This window comes from Ischnura elegans, assembly GCF_921293095.1.
Source record: "Ischnura elegans chromosome 13 unlocalized genomic scaffold, ioIscEleg1.1 SUPER_13_unloc_1, whole genome shotgun sequence".
Lineage (NCBI taxonomy): Eukaryota > Metazoa > Arthropoda > Insecta > Odonata > Coenagrionidae > Ischnura > Ischnura elegans.
In genome coordinates, this window is record NW_025791657.1 from 734,585 (window position 1) to 756,836 (window position 22,252).

Sequence of the window (22,252 nt, forward strand, 5' to 3'; positions counted from 1 at the left end):
CAAATTCTGCTTTCCTACTACTCATTGGACCATTACCAGAACAAAATTACGTCTCCTCACTCTTTAATAACTTGACCACATGTATTCCACTTAACTTCACTCCCACCTTTTCCCTGGTGCTCTCAACAACTTACCAGGCTGCCTCCAGAATTCGATGCTGCTAGCCACGGTGCATCCAATGGTAATGAACATTCTTTGCACTCTACATCAGAACACTGAGCTTCAGTGATAGCCATACTAAGCACAAAATCCATGTTCTCCTGTACTTTTGTAAGACACTGGAAGGCCTCATTTTTCAGTAAATAGATTGCATGATGACACAAATCGAATCCAAGGAAAGGGTTAATGCAAGCCCCTATTATTTTACAACAATAATTTATGTCATCAGGTAACTTGCCCATGAAATTCACTGTCACGTTCCCACCAGTAGAGTGAGTTAACCTCTGACCATTCACCAAATCTTGGTTTTGTGATGGCAACAAGTTTTTCCCACAAAAGCTGTTCATAATTCGATACTCCTTCCATGGTAGAGAAGATTGTAGAGAGGTAATTACATATTCCTGAGATTTTATCAACACTTTCACTGTTTTTTGTTCACTGATCCATTCAGGAAGTCTTCCCAGACGCACCACCACATTAACAGTTTTGGTGTGTAATGATGATTTACATTTATATCTCATGATATCCTAATACAATTTATAAAGTCACTACAGATGAATCCAACAGAACTCTCTGCTTTTTAGTCAACAAATAATCTGCATGAAATATGAGATGATGTTCGAGATTAATTTTCCACTATTTGCGATGTAAAATATGAACATCTACAGCTGTACATCATTTCCCAGGAAGGGTATCATTAAATGTCCATGGCTGATGTTTTAATATCAGTAGGCGAACAAACCCTGAAAAAATAAACATTATTATATATGTTAAGATCAAAGAAATTCACAACAGAAAAAAACATGGCCTCAATGTTGTAATTGAAACCCATGGAGACATTATTATCTTGTTAAGAGATATTAAAGAGATTATAAATGTTCCCCAAGTTTGAGTGCCTTTTGATCCCTTATTTTTCATTTTAATGACTCACAGTTTGGATGCAAGGAAACTAAAAGTATTCCCAACTGTTTGAGAGTGACAAATTTTAAAAACCATGAAAGTTGAAGGTGTTTAAACGATGCAAATATCTGCTAATTTTAAAACCAATGGCTCAATTGAATACCTACTGGTACTGTTATGCAATGCATAATGTCTTCAATGCAGCTGGTAAGAGTTTATAAAAGAGAGAATCAATCAACCGTAACCCTCAATTATTTTAGGTAAAAAAACTAGTGCTGTTGCTGATCACGCCATCTCCCATGGAATCTCGTTTAACATCAGTCATGCAATTACGCAATAAATTTCAAGCAATTACTACCCAAAATGTTATTAAAAAAGGTTTTAAGAAAATAGACCTAATAATAGCTTTTAGGAATTTAAATACTCTGAACAAGCATTATTACACCTAATTTGAGAAGGTAGCCCCAAAAAAATTAAGAATGCAATAACCTTGCCAGGCATGCATATAATATTAAGAATTATCACAGGTTAGCCAGGCATACATAATTGTGGAAGATCAATCAAGAATTCCACTGGGTCAGGTCCTCCAACTCCATCTCGCAATCAGCCGAAGTTTCGATGTTCAAGTTGCCCATCGTCATCAGGGCATCTGGTACATAGAAACGTCAGCCAAGATGGAGTTGAAGAATCTGACCCCGAGTAATTCTTGGGTAACCTTCAGCATAATATATCCTTAGCCAAGATTTTGAAGGATGTTATGTAGGATACGCACTCAGTACTTAAAAAATGTATTCCTCAAGAATGGTAACAATAAAGGTACAGGTAACTTATTTGTAATAAGGTCATGTTTAAACTTAAACCACAATATATTTCAATATAATTAATAATTTTAACTTGTTAATCACAATATTCATAGAAAATTGTATAATGCATTTTTTTAAACAAAAGAGTGTTTATCTATAAGATTATTTAAAGAAACAGTTTTACAAACACAAACAATTTCAAAAAAGGCACTATCAGGAATGATTTTAGCCATGTATTTTGTGATCTAACTAAGCAAAATTGATGCTAATATTAAAATTATATTTAAATATTGAAAAAAGTATATACAAATAAACTGAAAAGCTACAGAAAGGATATATCACATCCAAATTCCTAATTTTTTCTTATTTTACATTTTTCATGAAGATGTTTTCTAGGGTAATATTTGCGCACTAAAATTAATTTCTAATACATTTCCAATCTTGCCATTGTGGCACAATATCCGCCACAAAACGCAGAACAGAAAATCGGGAACGTTCCAGGAACTTCCAGCGCGGCGTTCGCCGTTACTGTATAAACAAGTGATCTCGGCCAACAATGATTCAGTCAGTTGAATCTGTACTTCGATGTAAGAACATTCACTTCATAACAGAAACGACACAAGTGTGTTATTTAGCGTACAAAGGTATTATTCAGCGTAGTAAATCGCTACACCTTCATTGTACTCACCATCTATTCATCGAAGATGCCTTGAAAATAAAAAATCAATTTCCGAAATGTCGCTTCGATGTTTTTAGTTACACATAATCTTAGCCTGATGAGGTCATAGTTAAAGCTAAAGGAGAGGTCACAGAAAAAGAATTTTTTTAAAGTTGATAAATGGTGAATTTGAATCCCATACTTTCCTGAATATCATTGACTAGTAAACACTAAGTTTTACCAGAAGACTAAATGTCTTCAGCCTTTGCCGCTGAAAAACCCACTGCAACATAGCTAGCTTCTTGCCAAGGGCTCACCGATTCGGAAAAACCGTTTATGGGATGTTGGACTTATTGCACTTTTCCGTGTACCATGGACGAGGGCCTTTCATGTACCCTTTTATTGTAGATTAACAAAATGTATGCTAAATTATCTTTTGACCGTTAATCGAAGTGCTTTTTTAGTTAGTATTCGCATTAATGGCCACCGGTAGTTCTACAACATTATATTTCTCCAATTGTGTCACCAAGAGATTAATCGATTACAACAGTGTTAATCCTCACAACTTTATACCATAACTATTTCCGTCCGCAAAATTTATACTTCAGATTCCTACTATTGTCGACAAAAACCGAAGAGTGTCACCTTTAACTCGGCCATACCTATACTACGCCAGTCATCAAATAAGAAAAAAGGAAAAGTACTCACCCTGCAACAATTACTCTGCAAACTTTTTCTAAGAACTGCGTCTGATTCTTAACAAATCTTTTTGAAGACATTGAATTCCGTAAGTTTCTTCAAACACATTGGGCACATGGTAGTGGGCAGGCCATCTCCCACAGCAATCTGAGATATTAATAAACAAATTACACGTCAACAGAAGTCGTAATTATATTGGAAAAAAACAAAACGAAGTAAGCACCAATGTAAAGAAAATTGATAGCATTTAATGCGCCACTCGCATGCAAGCCGACTAAATCACGTATGGCATCCTTCACAGTTATATTGCATGCTACATTCGAAGTGAATATGTTGTATTAATAATCATAATTCTTCCTGCAAAGTCTGCAATTAATTCCTGAAGATTCCGTGAATATCTGGAATATCTAGTCGCTGGTGCGACACATGTTTTCACTTCAATATCTCATTCACTATTTAAATCAGGTCTATCGTCGAAGACATTATCTCCTCAGTGACAAAGATCACAAAATCTCACAAGGGAACTACACGCACATTAACTAAGTTGATGTTTGAAAATTAAAGTACTTAATAATACCCAACGAAAGGACCAACAACGCCAACAACAAACAGCAATCGCCTGAGAGACATATCGCGACTCAATAGCATGGACTGAGAATGTTTTCAACAATTTATAACACAATCGTAAATCCCACGAAGAAAACATGCACAATGACGACGATTGCTAATCCCAGGAACACAACACTGATCCGCCACGCTTATTTGTTGATGCAAGACCATGCAATCAAGCATCAACATAGAATCGATGATATCTAGTTGTCATTTTATCCGCAAACAGCACACCTATAGAACAGGGCAAACATCCGCGTTCGATGATTATTTTCTTTCCATTTGACAAAATAAAGGGACATTTATTTTGATTCGTCAATCTTCTTTAAATTTATGGTAGTATAATAATTTATGGTTGAATATTATTCAATACTTAGGCCAGAAACGGAATTTAAGCCCGCCTTCATCTTCCTCACGGTTACAGTTCATTTACGGTCCTGAAAAACGTTACCAAAATATCTTGAAAGTTGAATTAAAATTTTTTTACAATATTTATGTTTAAAATAATACAATATCACTCATCGTTGGAAATACCTTATTTATCTATTGTAGGCCTACTACGCGACATTATGCTAAATTAAAAGCAAACAGTTAGTACTTCTGCCGGTAAATTTCGGAACGCGCGTTGATTAAAGGCCTGCTATGTAGTTGAGCCTCTAGCGGTAGAAAAGAAAACTAACACTCAGCGACAGCAAACCAATCTTTCTTGCTTGATCTTACATTAACATTGGCTACTGTGAACTGCAAGGTCAACCGTAATATTTTGCTGTGGTGTATTTTTTTGGTTGAGGTGATTATAAGTTATTTAATATAAAAATTTAAACTTGTCTTTCACCGTGTGCATTCTAAATAATTGTTGTATCATCGAAATGTATGTAATTTCAGTGACGAATCTGAAGTCTGTTATGTGTTGATGATTTCATCGACGATTTAACATATTTAAAGATTGAATGAGTGATAGAAATTAAAACATGAATAGTACCGCCGGGATTTTCACCGCTTCATCAGAAAGGAAATCTGAGAAAACCTTGTGCAGACTATGCATGAAGGATGATGATTATTATTACAACATATTCACTTCCAACGTAGCTCGCAGAATAACTGTGAAGGATGCCCTAAATGGTTTACTCGGTTTAGTAGTAAGTGGCACGTTGCCTACATTTTTTTTGGTTCATCCTTTTGATATTGCTTTCATTATTCCGTGTTATGAGCATCATTTCGCACTTCTCCAATGTATAGCGTGTTGATTGCTATCTTAGGTTGCTGTGGGTGATGGCCTGCCCACCACCCTGTGTCCACGATGTTTGAAAAAGCTCACGGAATTAAGTGCTTTCAAAAGCACTTGTTTAGAATCGGACGTACAGCTGAGAAAATTTTCTGGGATTAGTTGCTTTAGGGTGAGTACTTTCGTTTATTATCTTTTAAAGACATGGTATGTTTCGGAAAATGTTAAGTGAGAATCTTTGGTTTGTGTCGACAGCAATGAGAAATCCAGGTAGAGTATTATGTGTGGATTGAACAAGTTATAGCAGTTATTTGATTGGATTAACTCAAAAGTTAGATTGATTATTCACTTCACGCCACAACTTAAGTATAATAGGCTGTTGTATGACTTTTTGAAGGTGGTAAATCCAACTCTATTTCAAAAAGTACTTGGGTGAGAGATTAAAAATAAAAAGAGCATTATTTTTGTTAATTGATAATGTTGGAGAACTTTAAAGGCCGTCGTACATGGTTTAAGGATTAGTGAAACTCGCCCAGTTTCTCCGCAAGCTATTTCTCTCAATCTCCATGAAAAGTGCTTGTTACCTTGCAGTTCATGTTTCAGTGGTGGTAAGTAAAGACGTTTTGTTGTTTTATTTAATTATGTGTTTGTAAAACAATCATAGCTAACATAGTGGAGCAACTCGTTATAGGCGATGCACCCATTACGCTATGAAACAATCCCTTTTAATATATTTACTCACTTGGTTCACCGAAGCATGTAAAAATGAACAAAAAATCTCCTGCCGTTTCCTGGTAATTGTCAGTTTGAACTGAAATTGAGCTGTTATTAAGTGTCCAATCATAGGCTCAACTGCACACACACAAAATGTGGATTCTTGGGGGTTTCATGCATAAAAGGCCCAGTATTTAAAATTACGTTTAAGCTTTGAAGATGATAGCTGCAAAAAATGTCATTTCTAACGTTTTAAGCTATATACATAAAATTAAACACTATGAGAAAATGGTTGTGATGTATCTCTTAAGTATCAATATGTTTAGTATGCATGTTAGTTACATTGTTACAAGATTATATTTACATTTTCATTTTTGCATGAATTTTTATTAATATGAGTATGTTATATTTGCTAGAAGAATGTATGTCACTTCCTTTTTCTGGATATAGACAGTTACTTATACCACTTATTTTATAAGAGCGTGACCCGGGTTTCAATGAGTAATCATCATTATCAGGCGCTAATTATAATTTAATAATTATAATTAGCGCCTGATGATGATGATTACTCATTGAAACCCGGGTCGTGCTCTTATAAAATAAGTGGTATAAGTAACTGTCTATATCCAGGAAATAATGGAATACCACAAAGTTAACCAAGAATTAGTGAATTTTATGTCACTTCCGTTTTTACAACTTATGTTTTTCAGTAAAAGTAATGTTTCTTTGTATAATCTGTTAGTTAAAATTTGCAATCTGTGTTTCAAATTTCGGTGTTATGAAATTGCTAGGTTCTTTTTAATGGTTACCGGCTAAGATATGCACTGAATGTGATGTTCCCTGTTTATTTGATTTTAAAGATGGCTTAGGTGGTGAAATACCATATTTTATTAATTGAGATGATTAATTTATGTTACAGTCTTCGCAATCATGGCGTGCCATATCATATCTTGCATTTTTAGGGGTTGTTCAGGGAAGTTTTTTTGTGTAAAAGTGATACTGGGTATTTTGATAATTATGATACATTTTGAGGTCTGTTTTTTTTAACCTATATATTTTTTTAGATAAGTAATTTTGTTGGGTGTTTACCTTTGCAGGAAAGGTTTTTTGAAGTGTTTCTTTGTACAGAGAATGGATTGGTATTCCACTTTCTAAGTAAATTTTTTAAAATGGATTTTTAATATTTAGTCAGAAATTATCTTTTGAGCATTGAATGGAATGAATTTGATGTTTTATAATTTTTAGTTTTACTTTCAAATAAATGAAGAATTCCTAGGCAAAGAACTTTTTTACATAAATCTAGAGCTCAAATAGTATGCTAACTTATTTACTTTTCTGAGTTATGTGATTTGAAAATTTGAAGAAATGTTCTAAATTATTAACATTTCATCCACCAGACTATTGATGAGGAGCTGTCAGAATTTCTTAGATTCGTGTGTATCATATTTGTTAAGCCGTTCACTATTTCGTGCACAGACTGTTCAGGCATAGCTCTCTTACCCGTTAAAATTGGTCCAAAATATCTCTTACTTCCTTCTCTTCTATGATGTTTTTTGACTTCGAATATTTTTTCCTTCTCTTTAACGCTTTTCTAAAACTCTCCCATCCAGGATCAGGCTGCTAATTTCATACTTTTCCTCCTCAGAAAGTGGCCAACGTATGAGATATACCTATTCTATCCCAGAGTTCATATTTGAGTAGGTACATATAAACAAGATGTCAATTAGAATAAAATTGAATCAAAAATATATACTTCATGAAAGGTTCACATTTGAGGACAACATCGTTGAAAACATTTATGTTCTGCTTCTGTTGCCCCAATGATGCTGTAATACGGCCACTATGTGAACTCAATACCAAGTATCTTCCTGCGTAATTTGGTTTCAGCAGCTATTTAGCTTTTGAGTTATTGATTAAGAGACACATGTCAATCTTTATATAAATGCTTGGATATCACATTAAAAATCCTATTTTATCGATATAAGGAGTATGCTTCATTTGTTGTCATTGTAGGAGGTGAGTTTATCACTGTTATTTTCTCCATAGAGTATCCAAGGAGATCAGGTAGCTGATGATGAGTGGGGGTCTTCTGCTGACACAAAAGACTGTATTCAAGATGAGATAGAAAGCACCTCACATCTCACTTGCTCAGTCCAAAGGACTGAAATATACATTCCTGTGCCAGACCCCCATCAATCCAGAGCTAATATGTTGGTAAGTTTTATCCTCATCCAAAGTGAAACCCTGGTTATATGATCTTAATTTGTAGGTATTTACTAGGTTGCATGACGAAATTGCTTTTGCCCTGTGTAACTGAATGAATTTGTACGGGCAGTCACCCTTGCTTGTGTGACTAGGGAGACCAGATGCCATGAGGTGAAAAAACAGGACAGCACCCTATTAAAAAAGATATAAGAGGAAAAGTAGGCTGCTTGGAAAATAACATCAATTTTATAATTTGGATCAATAAATTTATTTGGTTAATGAATTTACCGATATATTTTTCTGTGGATCTAATTTTCTAAATCAATTTATGTATTTGTATCAGCTAGTAAGCTATTAAGGAGACAATGTGATTATATACTTCTTGAAATTCGGTTTCGAAATGGATTCACTGATAATGAGGGTTTTACTTCACTGCTTTGCAAATAATGAGAAAACACTAATCCCTCTGTCCCTATTGTTATGCTGTGGACATTTTAATTATAACATATAATTAATTATAAATGGCAATATAAATGAAGGTTCTATAGGATGGCAAAATGTCTGAGTTGGAAGGTAAAGAATTTACCCTCTTTTACTGTGGGTAGCACATTGAGATGCATTCTACACCAAGGTGTGCCGAGTGAACTGGTCATGTCTGCCATTTCGTTTTTGGTTGCCACTAAAGTCTTGTGCAAACTGATTTCAACCAGCTTGAGTGGTCTCAGGTGAAAGAGGAGGTTTTATTGTTATTATTTATAATTATTCACATTTTTATTTTGCCCCCATTGATTGGCACCCAGCATTATCTTCTAGGTAACTGTGAAAGACGAGAACAAAGACCCTCTCAGTGAAGGTAATTATCCTGAGATGAACACACCAGATCCAGCTGGAATTCCAAGTAATGCTTTAGACCCATTGGAAACTGACGACTTGGTAAGTTCACGTTTGCTTTTTTAGCACATTTTTGCTACTTCACAAATTCAGTCCTCCATGTATTATTCCAATATCATTTACCATAATAACAATACCTTTTTCCTTCCTTTATCAAATATGGAATAGGAATATGCTCACAGGAATATTTCCTCCGTGTAATATTCCTGTATCAATTGCTGGAAAAGCATCACCTTTCCCTAACTTCGTCAAATGTGAATAAGTAAACTTGAGATGTGCCTTCATTAGAACTTTCACAGTTAGCCATGTTAGTTAAAGAAAAGCTTCTGCGCTATGTTGCCTTTGTAAATTTTTGGGTGGCCTTAATGGTTCCCGACCGATTCTGGTTTCTTTTTCAAGGGAGATTAAGGGAATCAAAGTCCCAAAAATTTAGGCCCATGGGCCCAAAAGGTTTCTTTTAACTAATGTAGAGATGCATAGCTCTAATTCAAAATGAATGTTTCATTGTTCTCAACAGAATGAGGGCTGGAGCTACTCTGATCACTCACCTTTGATCACTGAGCAATTGAGGACTGTCGTCATGGAATTTCCCATTTTTGTCGGCATAGAAACACCATGCTCTCTTCCAATCACCACAGAATAGAAGGACGGATCATCTTCATAAGTCCTAAGATATCTTAGAGGCAACTCTCCTGTCTGCTAATCTTTTCATTGTGACGTATTTCTTCTCTTTTACATATTTTGTAACCTTTACTATTCTTCCACCGGTCCTTCAACGACTGTTTTTATCAGGCCATCATGTCTCATTGTGTGGTCAACTAAGTAGTTCTGCCTTCTGCTAAGGGTTTTCAGAAGAATTCTCTTTTCTGCCTCTCTTCTGAGCATGTCCTTGTTACTTACATGGTCGATGCATTTTATCTTCATCATTCTTCGGCTGCACCATGTTTCAAATGCTTCTAGTCTACAGTTCTCTGCTGCTGTCAACATCCAAGCCTTGCATTCATGAAGAGACAAGTTGAAATTCTCCTCCTTCGATATTGTTCAAACAATATGGAAGGAAAACAGGTGATATTCATGCTACCTGTTGTAGCACTGTGTACTCTCACCCTGAGTTATTGTGATATCATGATCAACAGATCACTGATCATAGTGTGGCTGGCTACCCCTAATGATTTGATACATGATTCCCTGGTGAAATCCTTCCAAATGAGAAACACCTTTCATGGTGAATGATAAATCCTTTTGTGTTGGTTCTGGCTGGCTGTATTGCCATGTAATTAGGTGATGCAGTTTCTAGTCAAATCTACCAAACATGAATTGTTCCCAAAAAAAGAGGGCATATTCTAACTGTAGCAGATGTGGATGTGGTGAGAACTGTATGGAGTAAATTATGTGGCGGACTCAGGATTTGTTTTTCACCATATTTTGAAAGGGTATTAGATGTTGGCAAACCAGGGTGATTGTTGAGAGGCATCAATTTCTTTCTGTGAGCTGATTTTAATGGCACCTGTCATATATTCAACTTTGATTGAAATAAAATATAATGATTACCTATTATGGATTAAATCAACTTTTTTGTACTACATCTGCACATGTAGATAATGATTCTTGGTTGTCAATAATGATGTCATGAGACCATGATGTCTCAAATTATTGCTGATAAATTTGTTGTTCCTTTTTAGGAAGGTTTTCCTATGGCTAATTGAAAAGGCAGATTAACTTAATGGACCATATTTTGTTAGTCAATAAATTTATCCTGCCTTCCTCTCTTAGGTCAGAATAGCTAATCAGGGAATTTTCCAGTAATGCATATGCCATACATTTAATGTATAGGTTGTGATCTTTTTGTTTCTAATAGCAATCGGTGAAAACCTTTATGAAGTGTTAAATCCCTTTTTCCTCAGAGTGGCATGGGAACATGTGGGTCTCCTTCTGTAAAAGCAGATCAGTTCAGTGATGATGTAGGAAGATGTGCACTCAATGCAAGCACTAATGGGGCCACAAATGACCTCATGTTCCAAGCCTCTGATCAGGTAATAATAATAATAATAATAATATTTTAATTGGTCCAGTGATTTCTTTGGACAAACATAAGACATGTTAAAGAGTATATAAGTTGCAAAAACAGTACTAATGAAGAAATGAATGAATTTTTTATGAAGAAATTTGTCATAATTATGTACATATATAGTTTTTTGCACAAACAATTGCAGTATACATGAACACAGAGGGTTGATATAATATAGTTAACTTTTAAAGTAGAGGGTGACTGGCTGTGGATGGAGAGAGAGTACGTAAGAGCTGCAGGAGAAATTTTACCTGAGAGTTGCAGTAGCCTCTTTTGAATTTTGCAGATTATTTTATTATTGGGTCTACGGCCCCAGATGAGGATACTAAACATCATATTCAGGTAGAATTCACCATAATAAAATGGCATTAATGCATCAGTAACTAAAATTTATCTGAGAGAATAAAAAAACAAGTAGATGTCATTTTTCTGCGGATCTTCTGAATATGTTCCTCCAAGGAGACTGCATTATCAAGTTTTACACCCAAATAAGGAGAACTGAAATTTTGTGGAATGTGCATAAATTTTTACAGAGATCAGTTAGTGTGGAGCTGGTTGAATAAACTGTAGAGTCACATGCATTGGTAAACCTTAAAATTTTTATACATGTTCAGATTTTTACCTTAAATGTTAAATTCGTTTGCTTAAAGTAATACACATTGAATACAGTTTCTACCTATGAAGCACCCTTAAAAAAATGTTGTGATAATAGCATGCCAACGATCGTTTTGGGCTTACTTCTTGTATGTAAAGAGGGAGGTAACTTACCCTCTGGACTTAAGGTTAGATAGACAGTGGAATGAGTAAAACTCTGCATTATTATTTGCAAGCTATGAGTTGCTCCTTTATACTCCTTAGCTATTTATTGCCTGGCTCACTACAGAATAAAAAACTGTGCTATACCGACGCATGGAATTACAACCCCTCGGATCATCGTAGTAATCTTGGTAGAGGAAAGAATGGTAGGGTAATGCTTAAAAAAAGCAGGGACTATGATTATCACTTTCAAAACTCAGAAGAATTTGTAAAGGCTACCATGGGATTTAAAGGTTGGTAATAGGTCCAGGCATTGCAGTAGGATGAGCTAACAATATGATGCACTCTTGGCAAGTGAGTAAACACATCTCATGTATCTCTCAACACAGCATGCTTTGTATATTTTCCGTGCTCTTGTAAGTGATTTGCCCAGAATTGAATTTTATATCTATATTTTGAAAGATTAATAAGAATTTTTATCATGATATAAAGCATCTAGCAGATAGAATCCACAGAATAGAAACGCTTTTAGCATGTGTGGAAGATAGGTCAAAGTAAAGAATTATTAGGGCAACAATATTTCAAGAAATTTAAATAATTAAACTCAAATCTCAGTCACTCATTCAAGCATTAGACAAATAATCATTCGCACATTATGTAGTAGTTTTTTTCTTACTTGATACTAATCCTGCATTTTCTTGATAGCAGGAGTTATTTCCCTTTTTGAGCACTGTGATACATTATAGTTATTGTGCAATTTAGTGCATATAAATGTGACACACAAGCTGTAACTGTGAATATAAACAAGTGAATGTTTTGGGGTGGTGTATAGATTTTTATCAATTGTGTATATGAGAATCATTATTTTTTGGCAAACTCACCAAGCTCATTCTATGTTTCCATCTCCCTGTTTTTAATGATGCTGATTGTGAACTCATGTGCAGGCAGAGGCGTCAACATCATCCCAAAGTGAAGAGGTGGATGCTAAAGGCACTGGAGCCATGGAGATAGACCTTGACTCTATGCAGGTTTTAGCCAAGAAAGAACTATCTCCCAAGGAGACTGATGCCACTGAGGTATGCATGAAATCCACATTCAATTAACCCATTATTCCCCAAATTGCATGTATGGCTTTTACCTTTGGTTACTTTGTATTATACGGTTTCTTTTGACCTAATTAATCCCCATTGTGGTTCCAAAGTTTAGAAAATATCATACATCGCCTATCCTGTTAATTTATATTCTTCACTTACCTCCTTGATGCTTCTTCTAAAGTATACGAGACGTAGAAATAACAGGTAAAATTTTCTTCTTCTTATTTTAATTTGAATGAAACACCTGGATGAATTGTTTTGCTAAAGGCTGAGCATAAACTACTGCAGTATTATTGATATAACTACCGGATGAGAGTTACAGATGCATTTCAGAGGAATATTTAACTGATATGGACCCTACTGAAGCTAGATCTAGCTAAAATTGAAGCTATTAGCCTTACAACAACTAAGCGATAGAAAAAGAGAGGTAACTCAGGATTGCACGGAGAAAATTCCAGAGAGCGACTAGAGGAACACTCCACCTTCCATCACAATCCTGCTTCAACTAATACGTTTCTCACCCTCTCATTCTACCGTCTCTGAAACAGAATGCATCTTAAGCTGAATTCAATGTCCACAAAGAAATACTTCCACTCAATGACATGGGAATGACATTGCCCTGTATCGGTTCCATGTGTGCTTGTAACAGTTAGACTCTAAGAAGTACCAGAGTGTTTGATGTGAAATTCATACAGATGGCCAACTTGGAATTCAAAATGCTATTCACGCTTTACTTCTTAAACTCACAACCTGTGTGTGCCAAAAAATGCAGCTGACCTGCCTCCGAAAGACTACATTGTTGATAAAAAGCCATACTGACAAGTTTTGTTATGCTTTTAGAAAAGCCCCCTGCTCTACCAGAGAATTCTCATTGTTGTGTGAACGCAACACTATTTGGAACAACCATATTTCTACCAGGAATGGGAAAAGTTCGTGACAAAAATAAACATGATCAATAAAGAAACTTAGAACGTAGAGGAAAAATTACTTTTAGTGGCATTACTCTGTAAATATTTGTAAAATATCATTTACAATTTGTGGTATTTCAATGCTTCGAAATGGACAAATTCTGAAGATTAAAATTATTATTTTAGTTTAAATTTTTACAAAAGTAACTGAATAAAAAAGAAAGACATTTCAGAAATTCAGAAAACCTGAGAAAAAATTATCCTGCGGAAAGTTTTTTTCCAATAATTACGATTCAATAAAATTGCGTTTATGCAATGCTGGGGATTAAGGGGTTAAATTAATGGATGAAAGTGATGTTTGTGGGAAATTTTGAATTTTAAGTACTACAAACATGGGCACTTGAGCCCAAATTGTGAGATCTTTATCAATATTTTCAAAAATGGGCACAACTTATTGCAACCATAGCCGCTTAAAATTTTTCTTTGGTAACTTTAAATCACCATTCACAAGGTAATGAGAACTGCTTCTATATCGTGTGTAAAGATGTGTGAGGGTGTAGAGTGATGATTGAATGGAGTGTTGAGTGTTTCCCCCTCCCCCCATGATTCCCTGCTTTCCCAATTTTGTGCTTTTTCTGTGATGGGTACGCGATCGGTTGAAGGTCCACATTTTTCCCAATGCCCTCCCTCCAAACAATACCTGTGAGCATCGAATGTAGGGTGACAGAATCTGTACCCCTTTTCTCTACAAAAGGAGAACATGTTTAGGCAATCTCCCCTCACCGTGGTAAGGATTCTATGAAAACCGGCTTCCTAAGTTTCCCCCAGCTGCCCCAACCTCAGAAAATAACGCGCTCTTGTTAATAAAATATGGGCAAATTTCAGCTTGGGGAGACATATCCACCATGGCTTCATGTTGCAGCCAAAGGTTATGCCCGACAACTGATAGTGTCTTGCATGTCAGGTGGAGAAGAGGTAGAAAGAGAAGAGAATCATGGAGGTTAGACTGTGAGGTGAAGAGTGGCGAAGATGAGGAACCAGGAGAATACAATGGTAGATTTCCCGTGCCAAGAGGAATAAGGTCAACCCACGACGCCTTGAATTAAATATTCTCTCAGCCCATGGTGAATGAAGACGCTGCAGGAGCCAGCCAAGGAGGTCATCCCCATCCATGACGAAGAGCCAATAAGTAAAACTGTTCCCACATGAATTCCCCGATTTATGAAGATTCACGAAGAAATCCACTATATAAGCAAGAATAGAAGAACTAACTCTGAAGAAGACCGGTTGCCCCACAATATTTGTACCTTGCCTTTTGTTTAATCTCCTGGCCCACATTTTTTTCCCCAGAAAGGAGTGTATATTTTAGTATTTAGGACAGTGTATTATTGGAGAGTGTATAGGATAAGTGTTGGTGTTGTCACTTCATTTTTTTTGTATTTAGCAGGAGATTTTACAAGAAAGGAAAATTTTTGTTTCATTTTTTTAAAGATGTCATTTGTAAATCTGAAATCTGGTTGCTTTCAGCCTACTATTATGGAGAATGGAGGGGTGATTCATAATCGAACAATGGCCATGGAGTCTATCATGGAGGCTGTGGGTGAGTGTTGGCGTTGTCACTTCATTTGTTTTTGTATATAGCTGGAGATTTTACAAGAAAGTGCTTTACAAGAATACTAAGAGCTTTAAAGTGCTTTTACAAGAAATTTACTCTTCAGTGCTTTGAAAATGACTCTTCAGAGAAAAGATTTTAACTAATTCCTACTAGATGGTGTCCAAAAAGTGGATCTCATATTCAATGTAATATTGAATTAGGTTTCTTTCATACTTTCTTTCTACACTCTTATTTTACAAAAGCTTGTTTTTTGTCAATATTTCCATTACGTCTACTGAAAATTTTATTTTTAAATGTGGCTCAACCCAGAGTCCTCGGCATGACAACTGGGCGCTTTAACCACTGGACTGATGCTCACCCTTTGCAGAGTGGCTCTTGTACATGAATATATTTGACATGTAAATGTTTAAATGCATTTCAGTTTAAACTACTATGTTATATAACCCCATATGGGGTCTGATTCAAGGACAGCTCCCAATGGACTATGTATAACACAAGAAAATTTGATTGAATTGTGAGACCCGGTTTTTGGACAGCCCCCTTGTGAAGGATGTAGCACTTATATTCGTCATCCATCTATACATCTTAAGTTTATGATTTATAGTTCTGCTTGAGAATGTAATGAGGTCGGCAAATGTCTAGTAAAATTTTCAACATGCTTCACATTCAGCAATATATGCAGTCTTGTTCTGCCAGTTTCAGACTATCGTCCCATGATGCTTAAGCAATTCTCAATTCCATTATTTCTTGTAGTGGATCTTTGAAAATGTGTTTCTGAAAAATATCCTTAGTTACGGTTTGCTTGTGGGTGTAATGATGATTTATTTCATTGTATTCATATGGGAATTCCAGTGTACTTTGGGTAACAATTTTGTCTTTACTACTGGATCATAGTAAAAAAACTAATTAAATAACTTGTTAAGAATAATAAGCATGAGATTCCAGTTATGTACCATGTCAGTTGTGGCATCATAAGAAAAAATGAACATGGAACTTGTTGATTTGAGATCGAGTGTTTTTTTTTTTCAGTTTTGAAATGATGGTAAAATTTTGCTTTGATAGACACCCCAATCAATTCACTGTTTTGTGCTCTTGGCTACTGTGCTTAAATAGGCCTAACAGATATGGATAAAGTGTGATTAGAAAAAAAATCTTTTTGGCTGAAAATAGGCTTAACTCGATTTAAATACCTTGTGTGCAGCAGTTGTAGTTCTGCAGAGTAATGACAGCGGGTGACCAGTAGAGTGGTGCGAAAAAACTCAAGTTACAAATTTCGTGCCGCTATAGCGCGGAAAAATTGCAATACGTTTGCACAAGAAAACAAAAAGGATTATTAAAATCAGACGCCATCTTCGGATCCTGCAAAGCACCTAAAAAAATGACTAAAATGAAAAAAAAAAAATTTTTTCATTGTAAAAAAAATAAAATAAATATCTTTTAACGTTATAGCAAAAAAGTTTACAAATAGCATAGGTTTTTATTAATATATGCATATTTATGGTTTTTAACTGTTATTACTGATTGCACAAGATCATTAAAAATGTATAAATTTGCAATTTAGCCCATTTTTTAGTTTTGTAATAATTACTTGAGGATAATTTTTGTGAAGTTTTAATTAGCCCTTTAGATCAAAAATGACAATAAAACTGATCAATAGGATTGAAAAGCAAAATTGCACTTAAACCCTTTCGAGATGGTGGAGTTTTCGTCTTAGCATGACTGCTGTACTGAGCCCCAAGAGAGACTTCCCTCTCGTGGTACAGAGCATTTTTGGAAGACATTCATTAAGAAGGGTCTTGCTGAACCTTTTTCGACCCCTTTACGCTGGGACTCAGCATTTTCTCGGACTCCGAGAGTAGTTGTGCTCCCTCCTTTCTGAGTTTACGACCAGACCTGCAGCATCGGTTTGCGGTCAGCTTATGGATAGCTTATATGTATTTAGCAAATGGATAATTGTTGCTTGTACTTAAATTGCAGACTTAGAATTGAATTTCACATTTTTTTCAGAGCATTGTCAAATTTAAAACGAAGTTCAAAGGTCATTATAAATGCATTTAATGCAGCAGCAATTTCCATGTTGATGTCTATACATAACTCGAGATACAAGTTAATATTTATCGTAGAAATTCGTTTAAAAATTGTAAAAGCTGCTCAAAAGACAAATAATTCAGTTCTTGATTTATTTTTATGAAAAATGAACAAATATTTATTTCAAAAACTGACTGGATAAACAATTGTATGACTGCTGTCCCTTACCGCTAAGTGTGGTTATACCTGCTCCCGGATTCGGAGGGTAAATCCTAAACCCGGCAGGGTTGGATCCTGAGACAAAGACAACGTAAACCCCCGACTATCCTAAAAGGGGGGAGCTAGGAAACGTATACATACGGCTTTCATTATCCTGGCCAGGAAAATCACATGTAAATATACGGCCGTCGTCTCCCGGGTCAGGAAATGTCCATATGTATGTATATATATATATATATATATATACAAATAAATTCACAGGTAAGGAAAGAAAGGGATAGGAACATGGAATAGAAAAAGGACAAGGACAACGGTGCTGTGGTAGGTGGAAAAAAGCCAGAAATCAGAGGGTAAAAATGAGACATCATTATGGTCACTATCGACGTGACCTCACTATACACCTCTATACCTCATGTAGAAGGCCTTGCCTCCCTTCGACACTTTCTTGACAATCGACCTACACCTCAGATACCCAGCACTGACTTTTTAATCGATCTCTCTCACCTAATCCTCACTAAAAACGCCTTCTCCTTCAACGATAAACATTATTTGCAGATCAAAGGTTGCGCCATGGGAAGCAGATTCAGCCCTTCATACGCAAATTTATTTCTTGGTCTCCTTGAAGAATCCTTCCTATCATCCTACCCACTTCAACCGTCACTTTGGCTTCGCTATATAGATGATATCTTCCTTCTCTGGCCTCATGGAGAAGACTCACTGAGCTCTTTCATTTCAGCACTCAATGAATTCTCCGAACTATCTTTTACCTCTAACCATTCCCCCTCCCGAATAACATTTCTCGATGTTACCATTTCCCTAGAAAATAAAAGTTTCATCACTTCAGTCCACATTAAACCTACTAACAAACAACAATATCTTCACTTCAACAGCTGTCACCCCTCACACACTAAACAATCCCTTCCTTACTCTCTCTCAGTAAGAGGCCACAGAATTTGCAATAATCCCGAATCCTTGGACATTTTTCTTAATAATCTTCACCACTCCCTTCTTCGTAGAGGATATCCTGAGAACCTTCTGCGTAAGAAAATCCTACACAATACTTACAAACCCAAAATTCATACCAAGAAACAAACCACACATCTCTCCCTTTCCACCACATACTTCCCGGGCGTGCAGGCTTTGAACAGAATCATCAAAAGCCTTTTTCCGATTCTTTCTAACAATGTCACTACTGGAAAAATCTTCTCTAGCTGTCCATCCTTATCCTTCCGTCGGCCGCCAAATCTATCTTCCATTCTCAAAACGACTAAACCACTCTCAAGGTTCACCACCCGTACTAGCTCTTTACCTATCCCTTGCCAACGACCCCGGTGCAAAACGTGTGCTATTCTCATTACCCAGCCACTTCCTAACAAATTTCTCACTTTTCCGCTTCCTTCCACTCCATCCCCCACCTGTACAACCAGTAACGTAATTTATATCCTTTTATGTAATTCCTGCCCCGCCTTCTACATTGGTTTAACCACCACCTCACTCAACCTGCGGATTAACAACCATCGAGCTTCTTGCAAACCCACTTCCCAATCTGCTTCGCTTCCTGTCCCTACCCACGCCTTTTCCCATAATTTAGAATTTGATGACTGCTTTCACATAGGAATACTTGCCTCTCTCCCACCCTCCGCCTCACCGCTAGAATTAAAAACGCTTGAATTGTCTTCCATTTGGCTACACCAAGCATTCAACCCGCCTGGCCTTAACAGGGCCCACTGATCTCCATAGCCTTCTCCTATCCCCCATTCCCCATCCTCTCCCTTCCCCTATCTTATCCTAATCTCCTCAGCCTTTAGGCATCCTCTGTCCTCGTCCTCAGTCTCTTCTTGCCTCCCTCCCGACGAAGACCCTAAGAGGTCGAAAATTTGAAAGAAACTAACGTGTGAGTCCTCTTTTATTTGTGTCCGTGTTTTTTGTGGCCTATCATGGCATTTATTTATATTCATATCACCTGAGGTGTCTTTCATAAGTAACATATATATATAAATCCCGCTATCATTTTGGCACCCGTTAATGAGCAAGTTGCATTCAATCTGGCGTCCGAGTGTAATTTGGCGGCCGTATACCGGACGCCGGATTACAAACGTGTAAAAATCGCTGGAATCGACTAATTACATCACGTAGACCCTATTTCCGAAAATTAGTATGGACGCCAATTTGTTAGCAACATGTGCAAATTTCGTATATTACTAGTTCGGCATAATGCCGGGCCGAGCGGCGCTGACCGCGGTGAATACCGTGCCCCCGAATATCTCCGCACAGTCTAAGCAGCAAGTGGCGTCCACTGCTTGGCAACACCGCTCTGCCTGGTTCTCCTATGAATTTCTCTCGCCCAAGCCTCTTCGAGGAGTTTTGATCCCTCGGCTGACTGCGCGGTAGCACAGTGCGCGTCATCCCGCGCTACCGCTCCAGTTTTTACTTGGTCCAAAGTCAGTTAAAAGGACTGGCGCTCTGGTAACTTCAATAACAACATTACTGCTATCACGGTATTTTAATGGGCACTAAAAATAATTCTTTGGGGGGATTTGAGTAAAATAAATTAGGATTAGTGTATCAGGAAAGCCGTCTTTTCAATATTAATGTTTTGCGCAAAAAATCAAGAGAAATAATAAATGCGACTGATTTTACTATCCTCTAAAAGTATAATTGGATACCTACGTTCTAAATCATATAACCACTCGCATATTTTCTTGATTACAATAAAATAAAAGAAGGCCTAATAGCAGAGGGAGGAGGCAGGGGAGGAGAGACTCACGATCTGAAGGTCCCCGCATGTCGTATGAATCGAAAAACTAACGCTGTATTCGTGGGAACGAAAAATAAGAGCGATTCTCAGACGAAGGGAAGGCAGGAAGCTTGAAAAAATAAATGAAAGTCAAAGAGCAAAGGAAGGGGGCAGGGGAGGAGTGACTCATGATTTTGAGGTTCCCGTAAGTCGTATGCATCGAAAAAGCAACGCTATATTTGTGGGAACGTGAAATACGAGCTGTTCGCAGACTAAGGGAAGGCAGGACGATTGAAAAATAAAAGAAGGCCTAAGAGCAGAGGGAGGGGGCAGTACAGGAGAGACTCAAAAGCTGGAGGTTTCCTTCGGTCATATGCGTCGAAAAACAAACGCTATATTCGTGGGAACGTGAAATATGAGCGCTTCCCAGACGAAAAGAAAGCAGGACGATTGAAAAAAAGCCAAAAAGCGAGGGAAGGTGGCAGAGGAGGAGTGACTCGGGATCTCAATTCTATTTTTATTTCGTTGGAAGGGGGCAGAGCGAGAGGACGTAGGAGAAAATGTGGGTGCGTGGAAGGGGTTCCCCTAGACTGGTACAAAATATTTATTTTATTTTATGCAATGGTTTTGAGGTTTATTGGGTAATTCACGTCCATTTTGCACAAGTACCTACGCATAATACTCACGTGTTTTGAGTGAAAAGCAAAATGGGTGAATATGAATTTAAAAATTAAAGAGATACGAGATAACATTAAACACGTCGATCTTAAAAAACATTAGTGATTCATTTTATCTGTACGTCAGCGTCAGTAACATGGTCTGATTATGTAGCAATTCCATACGGCGCATCTACAGTTTTATCTACCACTCTACAGGTTTGGGTGTTAGACGATTTAAGTAAGATATTCTGGAATTATGCTCCAACGTAACCACTTGTAAGAGCTGTTTGTTCCTTAACTTACGTAGAAAAACCAACGAAACTTGAAATTGCAATCCATTAATCATAGAAACTTGTACTACTGTTATTTATGCTCCTAATACTTGTTCTGTAGGAAGAATGATCTCGTCACTAACGTCAGATTTTCTCTCTTAGCATTTGTATTTCGATAAAAAATAATTGGCGAGAATTACAAACATTCTCTTTTCTCATTGTAACAATGGTAGTAGATCTACAAGCCAAAGTAATTCCGGGGTGGCTGTGAACCGAAGTGCTTTCTTCGTGAGGCATTGGTTCTTAGTCCTTTTACTAACTCATTCTTTGGAATAGTTAAACATTTCTTCCCACGGCTCCGCAGTCCTTTGGCCAAGACTAACGCATCATATACATAAGAGAACGAAATTTATTCAGCTGGAAATAGAAATATATTTTGAAAAATCAGAGCCTTATTCCCTGAGGATCTCATCCACATTTAATGATGCGTCTTATTTCATTACAAGAAAATGGATAATATGGAAAATCAAGCCGGTTTTTTCTAGAGCATGATACCTCAGAGGCTCAATTAATCTTACTTATAGCGGATTCAATTTATTTTCGAATTTAATGAATTTTTCGTGACAAAAAGATCTAATTAGCAACATTTCACTCGTAATAATGAAAGTACTCTCGAAGATGGAAATTAAATTAGTTTTTAATTGGTTGAAGATTCCAAAGGTATTCTTCTACATAGCCCTGAAAAAGTAGGAAAGAATATTTTTACTACGCACGTACGGCAAATGTGATTCATTTATTCCATTTGCTCGCAGAATGTCAGTAGCGGCATTCATAGGAAACAAGCAAATAATATCATATAGACCCCACTGTTCAGCCTTCAGATATTATCAGCAGCATAAAAATAATGTATTTTCTTTAACACTTAGTGATTTTAATTTTAATCAATGTTGAAAAATTCACACAAAATAAGATAAAGGGATAAGTTGAAATAATAGATTGAACTGGGGGATATTAGCATAAAATTGTCACTTAA

General features: G+C 36.6%; 1 protein-coding gene across 1 annotated transcript in view; it reads right to left on the minus strand.

Moving 5' to 3' along the window:
- Positions 1 to 3,274, minus strand: part of LOC124172466 — a 38,620-nt gene extending 35,346 nt beyond the window's left edge. The window contains exons 1-2 of the mRNA XM_046551906.1: positions 3,229 to 3,274; positions 135 to 902 (exon numbers count right to left, since the gene is read on the minus strand). Of these exons, the coding sequence (XP_046407862.1) occupies positions 135 to 680 (546 nt within the window). The 5' untranslated portion in view covers positions 681 to 902; positions 3,229 to 3,274. The remainder of the gene's footprint in view (positions 1 to 134; positions 903 to 3,228) is intronic.
- Positions 3,275 to 22,252: the final 18,978 nt, after the last annotated feature.